At 41.0% G+C, this 15,128-nt stretch overlaps 1 protein-coding gene across 2 annotated transcripts in view; it reads left to right on the forward strand.

Annotated features, from left to right (window-relative positions):
• Nucleotides 1–15,128, forward strand: part of WDFY3 (WD repeat and FYVE domain containing 3) — a 152,879-nt gene that overhangs the window by 91,533 nt on the left and 46,218 nt on the right. For both annotated transcript variants that reach the window (XM_059471358.1, XM_059471359.1), the window contains 11 exons: nt 1,264–1,478; nt 2,621–2,733; nt 4,119–4,350; nt 5,890–5,990; nt 6,771–6,989; nt 9,100–9,281; nt 10,305–10,536; nt 11,157–11,317; nt 12,499–12,610; nt 13,025–13,215; nt 14,680–14,832. In XM_059471358.1, the coding sequence (XP_059327341.1) occupies nt 1,264–1,478; nt 2,621–2,733; nt 4,119–4,350; nt 5,890–5,990; nt 6,771–6,989; nt 9,100–9,281; nt 10,305–10,536; nt 11,157–11,317; nt 12,499–12,610; nt 13,025–13,215; nt 14,680–14,832 (1,911 nt within the window). The remainder of the gene's footprint in view (nt 1–1,263; nt 1,479–2,620; nt 2,734–4,118; nt 4,351–5,889; nt 5,991–6,770; nt 6,990–9,099; nt 9,282–10,304; nt 10,537–11,156; nt 11,318–12,498; nt 12,611–13,024; nt 13,216–14,679; nt 14,833–15,128) is intronic.

Below are 15,128 nucleotides of genomic sequence, written 5' to 3' on the forward strand. Positions count from 1 at the left end.
GTCCAGATCTGTTTAGTTACCTGTATTGATCTGGACCAGGGAATCAGGTACACCCTCAGTCGGTTTGTGGATGGCACCAAGTTCAACCAGAGTGCTGATCTGCTGGAGGGCAGGAAGGCTCTGCAGAGAAATCTGGGCAGGCTGGATTGATGGGCTAAGAGCAGTTGTGTTAGATTGCCAAGTGCTGAGCCCTGCTCTTGGGTTGCAACATCCCAGGCAGTGCTACAGGCTGGAGTGGCTGGAAAAGACCTGGGAATGCTGGTCTGCAGTATGAGCCAGCTGTGCCCAGGTGGCCGACAAGGGCAATGGCATCCTGGCCTGTATCACCAAGTGTGGCCAGAAGGAGCAGGGCAGTGATCATACTTGGTACTGCTGAGCCTGCACCCCAGATCCTGTGTCCAGCTCTGGACCCCTCACTACAGGAAAGATGTTGAGGTGCTGGACCCTGTCCAGAGAAAAGCAGAGGAGCTGAGGAAGGGTCTGGAGCACAAGTCCTGAGAGGAGTAACTGAGGGTGCTGGGAGTTTTAGCCTGGAGAAAAGAAGCTCAAGGAGGTTCCTTACCCCTCTCTAAAACTACCTGAAAGTAGGTTATTGCAAGGGGAGGGGCCGTCCCAACAAGTCAAACAAGTGATAGGCTGAGAGGAAATGGCATCAAGTTGTGCCAGGGGAAGTTTAGGTTGGATATTAGGAAAAACTTCTTCACCAAAAAGTTTGTTAAGCACTTGAATGGGCTGCCTAGGGCACTGTTTGAGTCACCAGGCATGGAAGTCTTTAAAAGACATGTAGATGTGGCACTTGGGAAGATGATTTAGTGGTGGGCTAGGCTATGCTGGGTTAAAAGTTCAACTCAGTGATCTTAAAGGTCTTTTCCAACCTAAATGATTATGTTTCTAAGTTACTAGGAATAGCTTAATAGTCACAAAAATAATAGTTTCTAGTTCTCTCTAAGCTGGCTCTCTTTGCTGGTGAAAAGTAGAGGTTAGTTTAACCATTCTTACCTGAATTATTTTTCTTGACCATAGTTCTGCTAATCCTTTGTCTAACTAATTACCCTTTTTTGTGCAGAGTGTTTCTTCACACAGACATGTGCACGCACACACACCCTGAAAACACACAAGAGCATGCATGTATATTTAAGTATAGTAAATTTTCTGTATTTATTGGTAATGGTAGTTTCTTTTCTATTATTATGTATAAAGCCTTTCTTCTATTTTCCTCCTCAGTTTGCACTTTCTCAAGCCCTGTGCTGTTCTCTTTTACAGCATGCGCTGGATCTGCAGCTGGCAGTGGCCAACATCCTGCAGTCTCTGGTGCACACAGAGAGAAACCAGCAGGTCATGTGTGAAGCTGGGCTCCATGCACGACTTCTGCAAAGATGCAGTGCTGCTCTGGCAGATGAGGACCACTCCTTGCATCCTCCACTCCAAAGGATGTTTGAAAGGCTGGCCTCCCAGGCTCTGCAGCCCATGGTGTTGAGGTCAGGATAGCCCTGAAGTTCACTTGGACTGAGGCCTGCAGCCTGCACTGTCCCTGGCTCTCTGTAAATGGCTGGCAGTGGTAGAGAGCCTTAGGGACCTGATGTGGTAGAGATAGCACAATATCCCATTTTTTCTCATCAAATAGGTTGTCTCTTGACAGAGAGACTTTTTACCAGGGCCTGTAGTGACAGTTTTAAAGTGCAAGAGGCTGGATTTAAATTAGACTTGAGGAAGACCTTTTTTATGGTGAAGGAGCTGAGACACTGGAAGAGGTTGTCCAGAGAAGTTGTGAATGTCCCATCACTGGAGTTGTTCAAGGTCAGGTTAGACAGGGCTTTGAACAACCTAGTGTAAGTGAAAGCAGTACCAGCCCACAGCAGAGGGCTTAGACCAAATGACCTTTAAAGGTCCCTTCCAACCCAAACTGTCCTGGGGTTCTGTGATCTCAGCTGTAGGAGGGAATGTAATTGTATTATTTCCTATGGATCACTGGCTGTCTGACCTGTAGCCAGGACAGCTGCTCGGTTCCCCTCAGTGACATGTAGCTGTGTCAGAAGGGATTCTGCAAGGAGCCCTTTAGCTCATAGTCACATTACATTATCAGTGTCTCTAAGCAGAGACACTGATAGCCTGGGTAGCTCAATAGTGAGATAGTGTAGTTATCTAGAGATACAGGTGTTGATAGCTGTGAAATGATTCCCCCAACCAAATAAGACACACTGGTAAAACAATTCTGAAGTCGCTTACTTCTGTCTATGATCTGCCTCTCATGAAGAGTCCCCTTGCTGGACATGCATCATCAAATGTCCTGATGTTCTCCTGCAGAATGCAGCAGCCTCCTTTCAAATGATGAGCAGGGAGTTATCAAAATTGCTTTATTTTATGAAAAAATTGCTTTATCAAAAGTGCTTGATTATTCAACATAGTGTTAACTTTTGAGAGCATGTGTTCCAAAATTAAATTGTTTTGAATGGAACAAATATGTTATGGATCATAATTATGCATTGGATAATTTTCTTAGTTAAAAGATATGTTTATTGCAAGCAATTACTGTCTTTTTTAAAAAGTGCTATTAGATTTGGTGCCACTATAGGCAAAGAAGTAGAGAAAAATACTTCCAATGTTTTTTTCTCTTTCTTAGGGAATTTTTACGCTTGGGAAATCCTTTGAATTGCGGAGCCTGGGACAAAAAGCTGTTGAAACAGTACCGAGTGCACAAACCCAGCTCACTGAGTTTTGAACCAGAAATGAGAAGTAGGTGCTGAAGTGCTAAAAATGTGTGTAAATAATGTTTTGCTCATGTGCCCCAGTTGCATACCTATTTAAAATTTTTAGATAAGCATTCATAGCAACCCAACTTTACCCCTGCTTTGTATGAATGTGAAATCATCAGCACAGTCAGACTGGAAAAGTTCTAAAACCAGAGGGAATGTAGTACTTATATTGAATATATATCCAGCAAAGATTATTACAGGTTTTTTATTTTAGGAAGTAACTGTTAAATATGGTAATAGTTTGTTTTTAAGTCTTGAGTAGGTCCTGCATTTGTAGTTAGTTAACATTATTTTTTTCTCAGCTACTTTCATGTGTACATAGCAAATCATTATATCTGTGTAGTATCTCCCATGGGTTCAGTCAGGTGTCAGATAAAATAACTGCTTAATCCCCTATTATTATCCATGACTTGTAGAGCTTGGGAATGGCTGTTCATGTAGTATAGGAGAATCTCAGTAAATTATAATACAAAGAAATTGTTGTAAAGTTTCCAAAGCACAAAATATTTATTTCTGTGTGTCAGCTTGGTCATTGTATGGCTGGCTGTAACATATCATTAAAAATACCTTAGTTGAAATTTTTGAAATACTTAAAAGAAACTAGAAAGTATCTTAGATGATACTGAATAAGCATTAAATCATGAAATAAATAAGCAAAATAAATTAACTGAATTCATGGTATATTATCACGTTCAGTAGATTTTAAAAGAAGGGAGAATAAGAGATTCAATTTATCTCTTGACCAATTTATCTTGATTCAATTTATCATTTGACTCTAATGCAAATATATATATATATATATATATATATATATATATATATATTTGCATTAGAGTATTATCACCGGGAAAAATAAACAATGAGAACAATAAAAATGGGAGACTAGAAAGTTTTTGGCCTAGGAAAGAGAATGCAAAGCTACCTCCTGAGTACCACAAGTTATGTTAAATTGCCTAATCTAAATTTACTTTCTGTTCACTAAGAGCTCTGAGACTGCATCTGAAAAAGCACAAAGCAGAGTTTTCCTGGCTTGTTAAGTCAGGTAGCAGGAATGCATCTGAAGAGGAGCCTCTGCAAAAAGGACACTGTGCTGACATGTGATAATGGGGAGGGCCTCTTGGCTTTACCACAAACTTTCCTTGGCATTTTGTGCAAGATATCCATCTTTTTGCCTTGGTTGAGCATTTTTATAATCAAAGCAATGCTGCCCAGCTCATTATCTTATGAGAGGCTGAACTAGCTGACAATCTGTGGACACTTTAGCTATTCCACCAGACTTGAAAGGTCCAAATAAACAGCCTGAAAATGCCTCCCTTTTGCAAAGCTGTATTGCAGTGCTGTGTTGTTTCTTGGCTTCTCCTGCAGATAGCATGGTCACCTCCATGGAAGGTCTGGGTCCCGACAGCGTCTTCGGTGCGCACGAGGACAGCCGCTACCGGATAAGCAAGAGCCTGCTCAAACCAGCAGAAGGGAGCACAGTGCCCCTGACCAGAGTCAAGTGCTTGGTCTCCATGACAACCCCACATGATATCAGGCTTCACGGATCATCGGTGACACCGGCGTTCATCGAGTTTGACACATCTCTGGAAGGGTTTGGGTAAGGTCCTGCCGTGCTCTCATGTGGCGTGGGGCACAGTGCAGTGTTTGCTTACTTCCTGCTTTCCCAAAGGAATGCTTTTAAATTTTAATAGACTGTTTGCAAGTGAGGAACAAATGAACTCTTTAAAGAGGAGAAAGGAATGCTTTGAGTCACATAAATTTCCACTTTCTCATTCATTAATATCTTGATAAAAAATGCTTGCTTGCCATGTGTGAAAGTGAAAAAAAGAAGTATGTGTCATTGATGGGACCCGCTCAGTTCTGAGTTTCACAACAAAGGAATGCCAACATATCCTTGAAGGGTTGCTGTCATTTATGTATGACATTTGGATGGCACAGGTATTCTGAGACCCACTTAAAATTGCTGAAAAACATGAAAATGTGAAATTGCATCAGAAATACAAATAAAGCAGACAAGGCAGCTATGATGAGTTCAGAGAACTGAAAGAAACTTAGTATTACTAACTGGAGGCATAGCCTGGATATCATGCTTAGCTAATTTTTTTTCTTTTAGCACCACTTACTTGTTTTTCTCTCTCTAATTAAACACCTGCTGAGTGAAGCACTTTTTTGAGGATCGTGTAATATGATTTAACTATTCAGAAGATGAAAGCATGACACCATTCTCAACATCTGTTTAAGGAAAATTTTGGTTGTAAAAATGGAACAGAAATCTTGAATACTTGGGAGCTCTGCTGCTGTCTGCATTCTCTTTTCAGCTCTGTAAAGCAAGGATGTAGCTTCCGTTTTCCATCTAGCCTTAATATCCAATACAGTCAGGGACAGACTTATTTTTTTTAGTAAACAAATGTTACTCTAATCTGTGTTCTACATCCTTCATAAGAGAGAAGAAAAGAAAATTGTCTGGACCTAAGAACTTGAAATAGGCTGGCAAAATGAATTTTCATTGTGTTTGCTTCAGGAGATTTGTGGGTACAGGTAACATGTCCAGAAGTAACTCACATAATGCAGTTGTGACTTCTTGTAGTTTCAGCAAGTCAACTAAGAAGGCTTCTATAATAAATTAAAATTAAAAAATTAATAACATTTTTTCCTTATATTGATTTCCATTGTGTCCACAGCATCAGAGGCTCTTGTAAGGACCAAACATAGTTAAGTTGGAGGAATATGATGTTAATTTGAGAACATACTTTCTTAAGATAGGAATGCCATTGTCTGCAGTTGCCAGATCCTTTCACTATTTAGCTGATCCAGTCTCTTTAGAAAGTTCAGAGCAACTCAAAGGCTGCTGCAAGATGCAGGTGCCCACAAGGGAACATCTTAGGCTATGGAGCCACGTGGGCATGACTCTATACCTTCACACCAGAGGCTTACACTGCCAAAGTTCTTTGTGCCGGAGATAATTTAGACTCACAATAAGCAATCTGGAGAATTAATTCCTATTTTTCATTACTGCATAAGCCACAAAGCATGTGTGCTTATGGTATGTTTTCCTAAGCCATGTTTTGTTTGTATTGAGCTCCATTTACACTGACTTCCATAAACTCCAGTGTGTTACTGGTCTTGTGTTTAACAGCTGCCTGTTCTTGCCAAGTCTGGCTCCCCACAATGCACCTACAAATAATGCTGTTACTACAGGACTTGTTGATGGTGCCGTTGTGAGCGGAATTGGAACTGGTGAGTATCCAGTATGACTGGTAACAGAGAGTGTTTTGTGTCTGATGTTTAGTTCTCTTAGACTTCTTGGTTAGCCGTGAACTGATAGTATGGTGTTGGACACTGTGCACCCACAATCAGGAACTTCTTGTGTCTTTTTTTTTAATGTGTTTCTGTTGCCCCCAAGACAGTGAAAAGCAATATAAAATATAAATGTGTGATTGCTTTAAAATGCAAAGCTTAAAGTAGAAGGCTAAATTGTTATCAACCAACGTGTTTGAGTAATAAGCCAGATGCATTAAGAAAAAGTGGAGGTCGTAGTGTGTAGAGCACATAGGAAATGTGGAATGAATTGTAATGCTGTACTTGTGACTTTGTTCTGCTGAATCCTTGACTGCATTTATTAAAGGTGTATTTGCACACACCATCACAAAAGCCCCATCTAAATTGTTTGCCATTGCTTTTACATGTTGTTGTGGATTATTCACCCTTCCGGAACTGGAATGCTTAATTAAAAGCTGTGGGATTAATTGAACATGGTCACTTAGTTGCTAAGTCTAAACAAGTTGTTAAGTCTAAAAACTAAGGTGAAGGCTTACTGCAGTAAGATAGAATTAGTGGGAGCATCCTGGGATATCAGGTGGAGTTAGATGTATGTGGTAGACAGATATTCCCTTAACAGGGGCTTCTCCAGCATCTGAGAAAACACAGCTAGTATTAGCTGAGCTGATATGAAAAAAGGAACAGGATCAAGTAGGTATCCTGACTGCAGCTATGTAATGGGCTTCTTTTTATTTTTAGGTGAAAGGTTTTTCCCACCGCCATCTGGTTTAAGCTACTCAACTTGGTTTTGCATTGAACATTTTAGTACACCTCCCAATAACCACCCTGTGAGACTCCTCACCGTAGTGCGGCGCGCCAACTCCTCGGAGCAGCATTATGTCTGCCTTGCCATTGTCCTCTCAGCAAAGGACCGCTCGCTGATTGTTTCAACTAAAGAAGAATTGCTTCAGAATTATGGTAGGAGTTGTGCCACATCATCAGCTAATGCTGACAGTATTATAGGGATGCAACAGCAAGTTTACTTTAAACCCAGTATCCAGAAGAATTGTGTGCTGGAACTTTCATTGTTGCTTCACCGGTTCCTCATTTTTTGACAATGGAAAAAAGCAAACTGTAAACATTAATTTATGGAGCTTTTATAATTTCCAAAGAAGGTTTGATTTCTGTATATAAAAGAAAAAATTTTGCCAAAACCCCAGGTAATAAGTATTCAAGGGAGGGATTACATCATTGATTTTGAAAGGTTTTGCCTTTGATTTATATTGCGTCATTCATTTTAGACATCATCTTTTGAGGTCTTGATGTGCAAATTTTAACTGTCTTTGCTTTGAAGAAGTTTGGAAATAGTAATCTAAATAATAGTAAACTAAATAGGTTGAAGGCTTTTTCAGTCTGGATTGTCCCAGTACTGGAGGGATTTTTGAAGGCAAGCAGTCATTCACTTTATGTTCTAATGCTGTGGTCAGTTTTCAGAAACAGTTTATATCTCCATTCAGTATTTGTGACCAAAGGAGGAATTACAGGAGGTGAAGATCTAAGTGAAGCTGGTGATATCAATAAATTTGCTAGAGAGCTATCAGTGCACTCAGGGGCTTGAGGATGAGCTGTCTCCAGCCTTGTCCTCCATCAGAGCCTCCAAAAGTGGTTGGTTCTGACAGGCTCTTGCACACTGAATCTGTGGAGGAGCTGAGAGGAGCAGGCAGCCTTCTGCATGTGTTTCAGGCTTAGCTCTTCATTGACCAGCTCAAATGGATGTAAAAAACTGTTCCTGCTCCTGTTCTTTACTTCTGAGTAGGCAGCACTAATAAAGAATTTGTACAATTGTTGTTATTAAAAAAAACTCTCACAAGCAACTAAGCAGACTGTTACCATGAAAGTAAGGAATAATCTGTAAGCAGACATTCACATCATTAACTGCAGCACTCTCTCTTAGTAGAAGTCAAGTTCAAAACCTGAAACTTGGGAGTTGAAAACCCGTAGTGTAAAGTAGGAATTAAACTGCCTAAATTACAAAGATACTGACAGTGCTTTCTTTCTCAGAGGACCAAATTCTTAGGGAATGAAGCAAGTTTATCTTCACACTAACTGTTTTAGCTGCACTGAAGCTATAGTTCATATGTTTTAGTTTAGTGTGCACCTATAATCAAACTCCCTGAAAGAGATTGGATTTGAAAAGGCTTTGTAAGAGAAGATATGAAGGTTTCTGAATATAAAGACTGTTTTTTACTTCAACCAGGACACTTTGCTTCACTCAAATTCTACCCTGTTGTGTCTAAATCGTAGTCGGTGGTGTACTGTTGAGTGCTGAGCAGGTATGGACCTGAAGAACTGAGACTGGAAGTGCTGTGCACAACACAGGGATTGAAAGTGCTGACAGTCTCTTGTAAGAATAAATGGGGTGATTTAAGGACCCTTATTGAGAGCAAGAATTGTGCTTAGAGATGTTTGGCCAAGAAAAAGAACTTGAGATTATTTCTGTATCTGAACCTTAGTTCTAAATACTCTGCTTTTAACATTTTCCTTGTGCTGTTTCTAAAGAAATTAGTGTTCTCCCTGTGCAGGCAGTTCTTGTGGTAAGAGCATTAATGGTTTCTTTTCCTTCAGTATGAAAGAGTGAAGAGAGATCTGAAAAGTTCATGGTTGAAACATTCCCTGGGTTTTGGGGAATTTTTTTTCTTCTTTCTTTTGGAACAGCTTTTAAGTAGAGTAAGGGTCATTTTTGTGATGCAAAAGTGGGAATAAAAAGTCTATGAGTATGGGTATCATCCTCTCCACAGTGTGAGAAAGGTGAAAAATAGCTCTGTGGGTTTGGGGACACATCTGTTGGTTCTTGGTGACTGCTACTGTGGAAAATTCTTTAAGAAAAGAACAGAAGATCTTTCTGTGACTTGCATGGCTGCAAGAGAAAGTAAAAACTTGAGCCAACTAGTAATTCCAGCTGAAATTTTGAAGGGAGGGGAGAAGGTGAGAAGTAAAATACAATTGTCAAAAGTCTGAATATATCCTGAGATTTTTAAGCTCTTGTAACATTTCTGCTGGTGCCCACTAACTGGTGCTTTTCCTTTAGTTGATGACTTCAGTGAGGAATCATCATTTTATGAAATTCTTCCCTGTTGTGCCCGTTTCCGCTGCGGTGACCTCATTGTGGAAGGCCAGTGGCATCACCTAGTTCTGGTCATGAGTAAAGGCATGCTGAAGAACAGCACAGCTGCACTCTACCTCGATGGACAGCTTGTTAACACTGTTAAGGTAAAATAAAATTTTCAATTCTCATTTTGAGTGATTTTTTTTCTCTGTGCAATAAAAAAACCTCACAAGAAAAAAGTGCAAAATAACCACCACCACCCTGTCCAAAAGGTGGTCACCCCCAACAGAATAGAAAAAAAACCCAACCCAAGCAACAAAACAAAAAACAACAAGCAAACACCACATTTATTTATAAAGATCAATACCTCATTGTTAGGTGGAAGAAACTGCAGCGAGCAGTGAAGAACATTGTGGACCTGTCCACTGAGCACAAAATATTCCCAAGCTATGTAACAGATGTCCAAACATCATTTGACAACTGGCAGGTGTGGGCTTTAAGGTATAAATCATAACCTGGTGTGGGGTTTAAACTAGCTAGTGTTATCGTGCTGCTGTAGGTAAAACAGCACATTGACTTCCAAAGTTTACCTCCCAGTATTCCTTTTGCAAGAGGAGGACTACATTATATTATGCTGACAGCTGTAACACATGAGTGTCTCTCTGGGCATCTCTCTGGCTACTCATGACTACATTTAATAGCTACTAACAGAATTTTTACAATGTAAATAGAAAAAAGCCTGTGAGGTTGTTATTGTCTTTATATATTGGTCAGGACCTTACTCGTGTATTTGTTTAACCATTTGAAAAGTCTTGCTGAATTTAGTTCTTCACATTTGCACTTTAGCTTGAAATGATTTAATTTCCAAAGGCTGGGAAGGAGAAACAACACTACTTTGAGCACCATGCCGTTAGAATCAAGATACAGCTTCTTAAGGCACAGAATTGTCATGTTTTCCTGTGTTTCCATACACATCTTCATCTTTTGATAGCCACTTTTGGTCTTCACATTTCCTTTCTGTTTAATGTTCTTCACTGTCTAGTTCAGTAGTGTCAGAATACCCTGTGTTACATAGCAATCATTTGGTACCTCCCCTGGCTTGCAGAACAATTTTTGGACAAAATTTCTGATTTTGTCACGGTACCCTTGCTCCCTCACTAACTCGCCTGTGCTTTGTTCCCTCACAGCTTCACTACATCCACAGCAGCCCCAGTGGCTCTGGCTCTGCCAACCCGCCCGTGGTCAGCACGGTGTACGCGTACATCGGCACGCCGCCCGCCCAGCGCCAGCTCTCCTCCCTGGTGTGGCGCCTGGGCCCCACACACTTCCTGGAGGAAGTGCTGCCTGCCCCAGGGGTCAGCACCATTTACGAGCTGGGACCCAATTACGTCGGGAGCTTCCAAGCGGTTTATGTTCCATGTAAGTACAGGTCAGGTGGCACCTGGTAACTTGGGCTGGCTGGGCTGGAATTCTTGTGTGCGTACTGAAGAGGTGAGAGAGTATGCAGGAGAAGGGAGGAAAAGCTTGCTCTTCACAGGAAGAAGATTAGTAGCTGCTGTTGAGGAGGATGATAGGAATCCAAATTCTTGTGCTGAGATAAAGTAGTAGTGTTTGTATTACTCACTTTGGTTTTAAACCAGTTAGAAAAGTCATTATTCATACTGTATGCAATATTTATCTGTAGAAAGTGAAATCAGAAAGGATACAAAAATTTAAAGATCTGGTTATATATTCTATTTGAATCTTGTGTCTCTCATACCATTCCAAGGCAGCTTTCCTATCAAACTGTAATAAAAAACCAGTTGTCACAGGCAAAGATGCAGATTTACCAAATGCTTCTCTGGCTTTTGCTTGCTTTGTTTTCCTTCAGAAGAGAAGGGAAGTTTACAGCCTTTAGGCGGGACAGTATCACATCTCAGCTATTTGCAAAATCTTTTTTTTTATACCTATTCTGCAGTATAAGTTGCTTAAGGTTTTACTGTTCAAATTAAAAGAAAAACAGTGCCATTAATGAAGGGAACTTCTGTTTTGTCTTTAAGGTAAAGATTCAAAGTCTGAAGGAATCAATCCATCACCGGTGTCTTTGGTTCCAGAAGAAAAGGTCTCCTTTGGTCTCTATGCACTGTCAGTTTCTTCATTTACAGTGGCAAAAATAAGGAAAGTTTACAACAAGTTGGATAGTAAAGCTATTGCCAAGCAGGTATGTTGGAAAGTCAAGCAGTAAATGTGTATGACTTTTTCCTTTCTTTTAACTTACTTCAAGACAATTTGCTCAATGCAGCCAGGAACAATCTAGTCCGATCCCCCTCCTGTGGGCAAGGACACCTTTCACTGTGTCATGTTGCTCAAAATGTATTCCAGCCTGACCTTGAATGCTTCCAGGGACTGAGAACTCACAGCTTCTCTAGGCACTAGATGGCCTTCTGTGGGGCCTTCTATGATGGGGTGACTGCATCAGTGGATAAGGGGAGGGTTACAGATGTGCTTTATCTGCACTGCTGTAAAGCCTTTGACATAGTCCCCCACTACATCTTTCTCTCTAAATTGGAGAAATATGGATTCAGTTGGTGGGCTGTTAAGATGTATGAGAAAGTGGTTGGACAGTTGCATGCGCTGGGTCATGGTCAATGGCTCAGAGTCCCAATGGAAATTGGTGACAAAGTGCTGTCCCTCAGGAGTCCGTGTGGGGGCCAGTATTATTTAATACCTTCATTAATGACAGAGAGGGATCAAGTGCACCCTCAGCACATTCACTGATGAAACTAAGCTGAGTGGTGCTATTGACCCACTTCAAGGACAGGATTCCATCCAATGGGATCTGGATGAGTTCCAGGGCTGGGCAGGCCCGTACAAGTGAGCCAATTGGAAGCTCATGAGGTTTAACAACACCGAGTACAAGGTGCTGCACCTGGGTCAGGGCAATCCCTGGTATCAATCTAGGCTGGGGATGAGGAGGTTGAGGGCAGTCCTGCTAAGAGGAACTTGGAGGTGCTGGTGGAAGGGGGGGCTGGACATGACCCAGCCATGAGCATTCACAGCCCAGAAAGTCAGATGTGTCCTGGGCCGCATCCAAAGCACCGTGGGCAGCAGGGGAGAGAGGGGATTCTGCCCCTCTGCTCTGGTGAGAGCCCACCTGCAGTGCTGCATCCAACTCTGGGGTCCCCAGCACAAGAAAGTCATGGACCTGTTGGAGTGAATCCAGGGAAGACCACCAAGATGCTCAGTGGGATGGAGCATCTCTCCTGAAAGGAAAGGCTTAATCTGGGTTTGTTTTATGTTACTCCTGATCACAGTAGGGAAATTTGTAAGTTATGAATTTTAGGCTTGCATAGAAATAACCTCTTCCCTTCAACCCCTGCTGTTTTTTCTTGTTTTCTTCAGCTGGCAATTTCTTCTCATGAAAATGCCACACCTGTGAAGCTGCTACATAACTCAGCAGGACATTTGAATGGACCAGCACGCTCCATTGGGGCAGCTTTGATAGGGTATTTGGGTGAGTTGAGCACTTAAGAGTTATTATGCTTTAAAGTTATTAATTACTTGTCAGTAAGAACTTAGGTCTAGATAATAAATCATGTGATTGATGAATGTTAATGGTGCATTGTATTTATTGAACATTTTTATTTTTATGGATTTACTATTATTTTTTTTTTGCTTACATGGGCATGGATGCTTGTTTCAGTTTATGATTCATTAATATGAAAATATATTCAATTACTTTACCTTAGGTCATAAACTATTGTTATATATTTCCTTTGCTTTCTCTTCTAAGGTGTCATAATTCTTCTAGTAACATTCTTTTTCTAATTCAAGTAATGCTAAAATGAAAATTGCTTTCACATTTTCGCAATTATTTCTTGCAAAAATTTGATTTGAATATATATTCATTCTCTCTGTCTGTGCTCAGGAGTAAGAACATTTGTCCCCAAACCTGTTGCCACTACACTTCAGTACATTGGTGGGGCTGCTGCTATTTTGGGACTTGTAGCCATGGCATCAGATGTGGAAGGGTTGTATGCAGCTGTGAAAGCCTTGGTCTGTGTGGTAAAGAGCAATCCACTGGCCAGCAAAGAGATGGAAAGAATCAAAGGTTATCAGGTATGTTAGAAATGTCTTAAAACAGACTAGGCTGATTGCATTGAATTGCACTGTTTGTCATCACAGTTCCCATGGAAATCTCTTGTTGTGTTGTAACCCAAGTTTCTCTTTAAAAGTTTCTTGAGGTCTTGGTTAATTAGCATAGATGAATTATTTACAATGTCTTTTAAAGGAGAGGGTGAAAAGTTTTTTGCTAAGGCGCTGTGCATATTTAGCTGCATTGCTGAAACTGAGCCTTCAGTAACATCACAGAAGAGCACAACTGTCATATTTGAACGAGGCTTTTCTTGTGGTTTTGAACACACCCCTGCAAGCCCAGGAGCTTGTGTCTCTGATGTGTCAGCAAGAGAGAGGATAAGGATACACAAAAAAAACCCAAACAAGTGAACTCCTAGAAGCATCCTTTTAAAGAGACTGCATGGATTTTGTGGTTAGTGCTGCTGTTTCCTTTCAAGCTGAAGACGTAATTCTCCACTGGGATGGGGAAAAGGCAATCACTTATGCAGAAGGATTGGTTGACTGATTCAAAGAGGTCTTCACATGAGAAATGTGTTTTATGTTTCTCATGGAGGTTGCTTTACTGAAATGGAAAGTTCTGTGGTTTGGGCTGTGTATTTACAAACCTTGAAATGCTAGTGCCTGATGCAGATATATCAAAATGTATCATTCCAAAGAGCCTGGTGCAGACCTTGACTTACTGTGAGCAAACAAGTCTAGACAGTGTCCTTCTTGTATCATGAGTGGTCAGTGGATCGTCACAAATGACCTTACATTCCACTTGTATTGAGATCAGCAAATAGTGTGGTTTGAGGGAGATTCCCAGAAATCTGTGGTTTTTTAGTGTTTCAATGAGGATGGTAAAGCTGAACAGGCCAGAATGTTGAGTGTTTAAACAAGTTTGCTTCAGAAGAAAAGAGACTGTAACAGTAAATCTGGCAAATGGTTCTTTCCCAGCCCAGGTTATAAGTTAGAGCACAAGTGGGGATTGCAGACATGCCTGGGGAACAAAGCATAGCAAGAAAAAAAGAGGCTTATTCATATTTATGTTACTTTTTTCAGTGCCAGAATACCTCTCATTTGAGCATGCAGTGCTTTAGGCCTGCTCCATTTGTCTGCCATGTCCATGATTGCTGTCCAGCAACATAACTGCTTAAGGATGTGCTGTCTTACACTGACTGACTGCCAGCGAGCTGAGAGCAGTGTGTGTGTCCCTAATCCTCTGGGCCTAGATGCTATCTGTGGTGTAAACAGATGTTTTATGAGCTAGAGAGTGTCCTGGATATGCCACTTTTGTAATGAACTGCAATGCCACTTTCAAACTCTTTCATCAAGAGTATCAACCAACAGACATACTTTAAAGGTCTTCTCAAAAGGGGCACAGGCATTTCATCTGTTCTCCAGCATGCTTAGACAACATTGCTGTGTGCTCACAGGACTAATTCCTTCTCTGTTTGCTTGTTCAAGCTGCTGGCAATGCTGTTAAAGAAGAAGCGGTCCCTTCTGAACAGCCACATCCTCCACCTGACCTTTTCCTTGGTGGGAACTGTTGACAGCGGACACGAGACATCCATTATCCCAAACTCTGCTGCCTTCCAGGACCTGCTCTGTGATTTTGAAGTATGTAGCGCTGCACAGAAGAGTGATTATTATGCTGGATAGTGATTAAGTCAGATGCTGATAGCGTACCTTAAATATTGAACAGTAGCAAATTAGGCTGTTATACTGAGAACATCCTGTTTCTTATATAGTACAGTGGAGCAGGTGAGCAGCAGGATTATTGCTAACTTTTCCTGCTGAAATGGCTTGAGTCACTGCACAAACAATGGATGGGTGCCACAGGTGTTTCTGCTTTTTGTTGTTTTAGAAGTCAACATTCTGTAGTTTTCTGTTCCTTAATTTCTTTTCACCTGTGT

The sequence above is a fragment of the Ammospiza nelsoni genome, chromosome 4 (assembly GCF_027579445.1).
Source record: "Ammospiza nelsoni isolate bAmmNel1 chromosome 4, bAmmNel1.pri, whole genome shotgun sequence".
NCBI classification, from domain to species: domain Eukaryota; kingdom Metazoa; phylum Chordata; class Aves; order Passeriformes; family Passerellidae; genus Ammospiza; species Ammospiza nelsoni.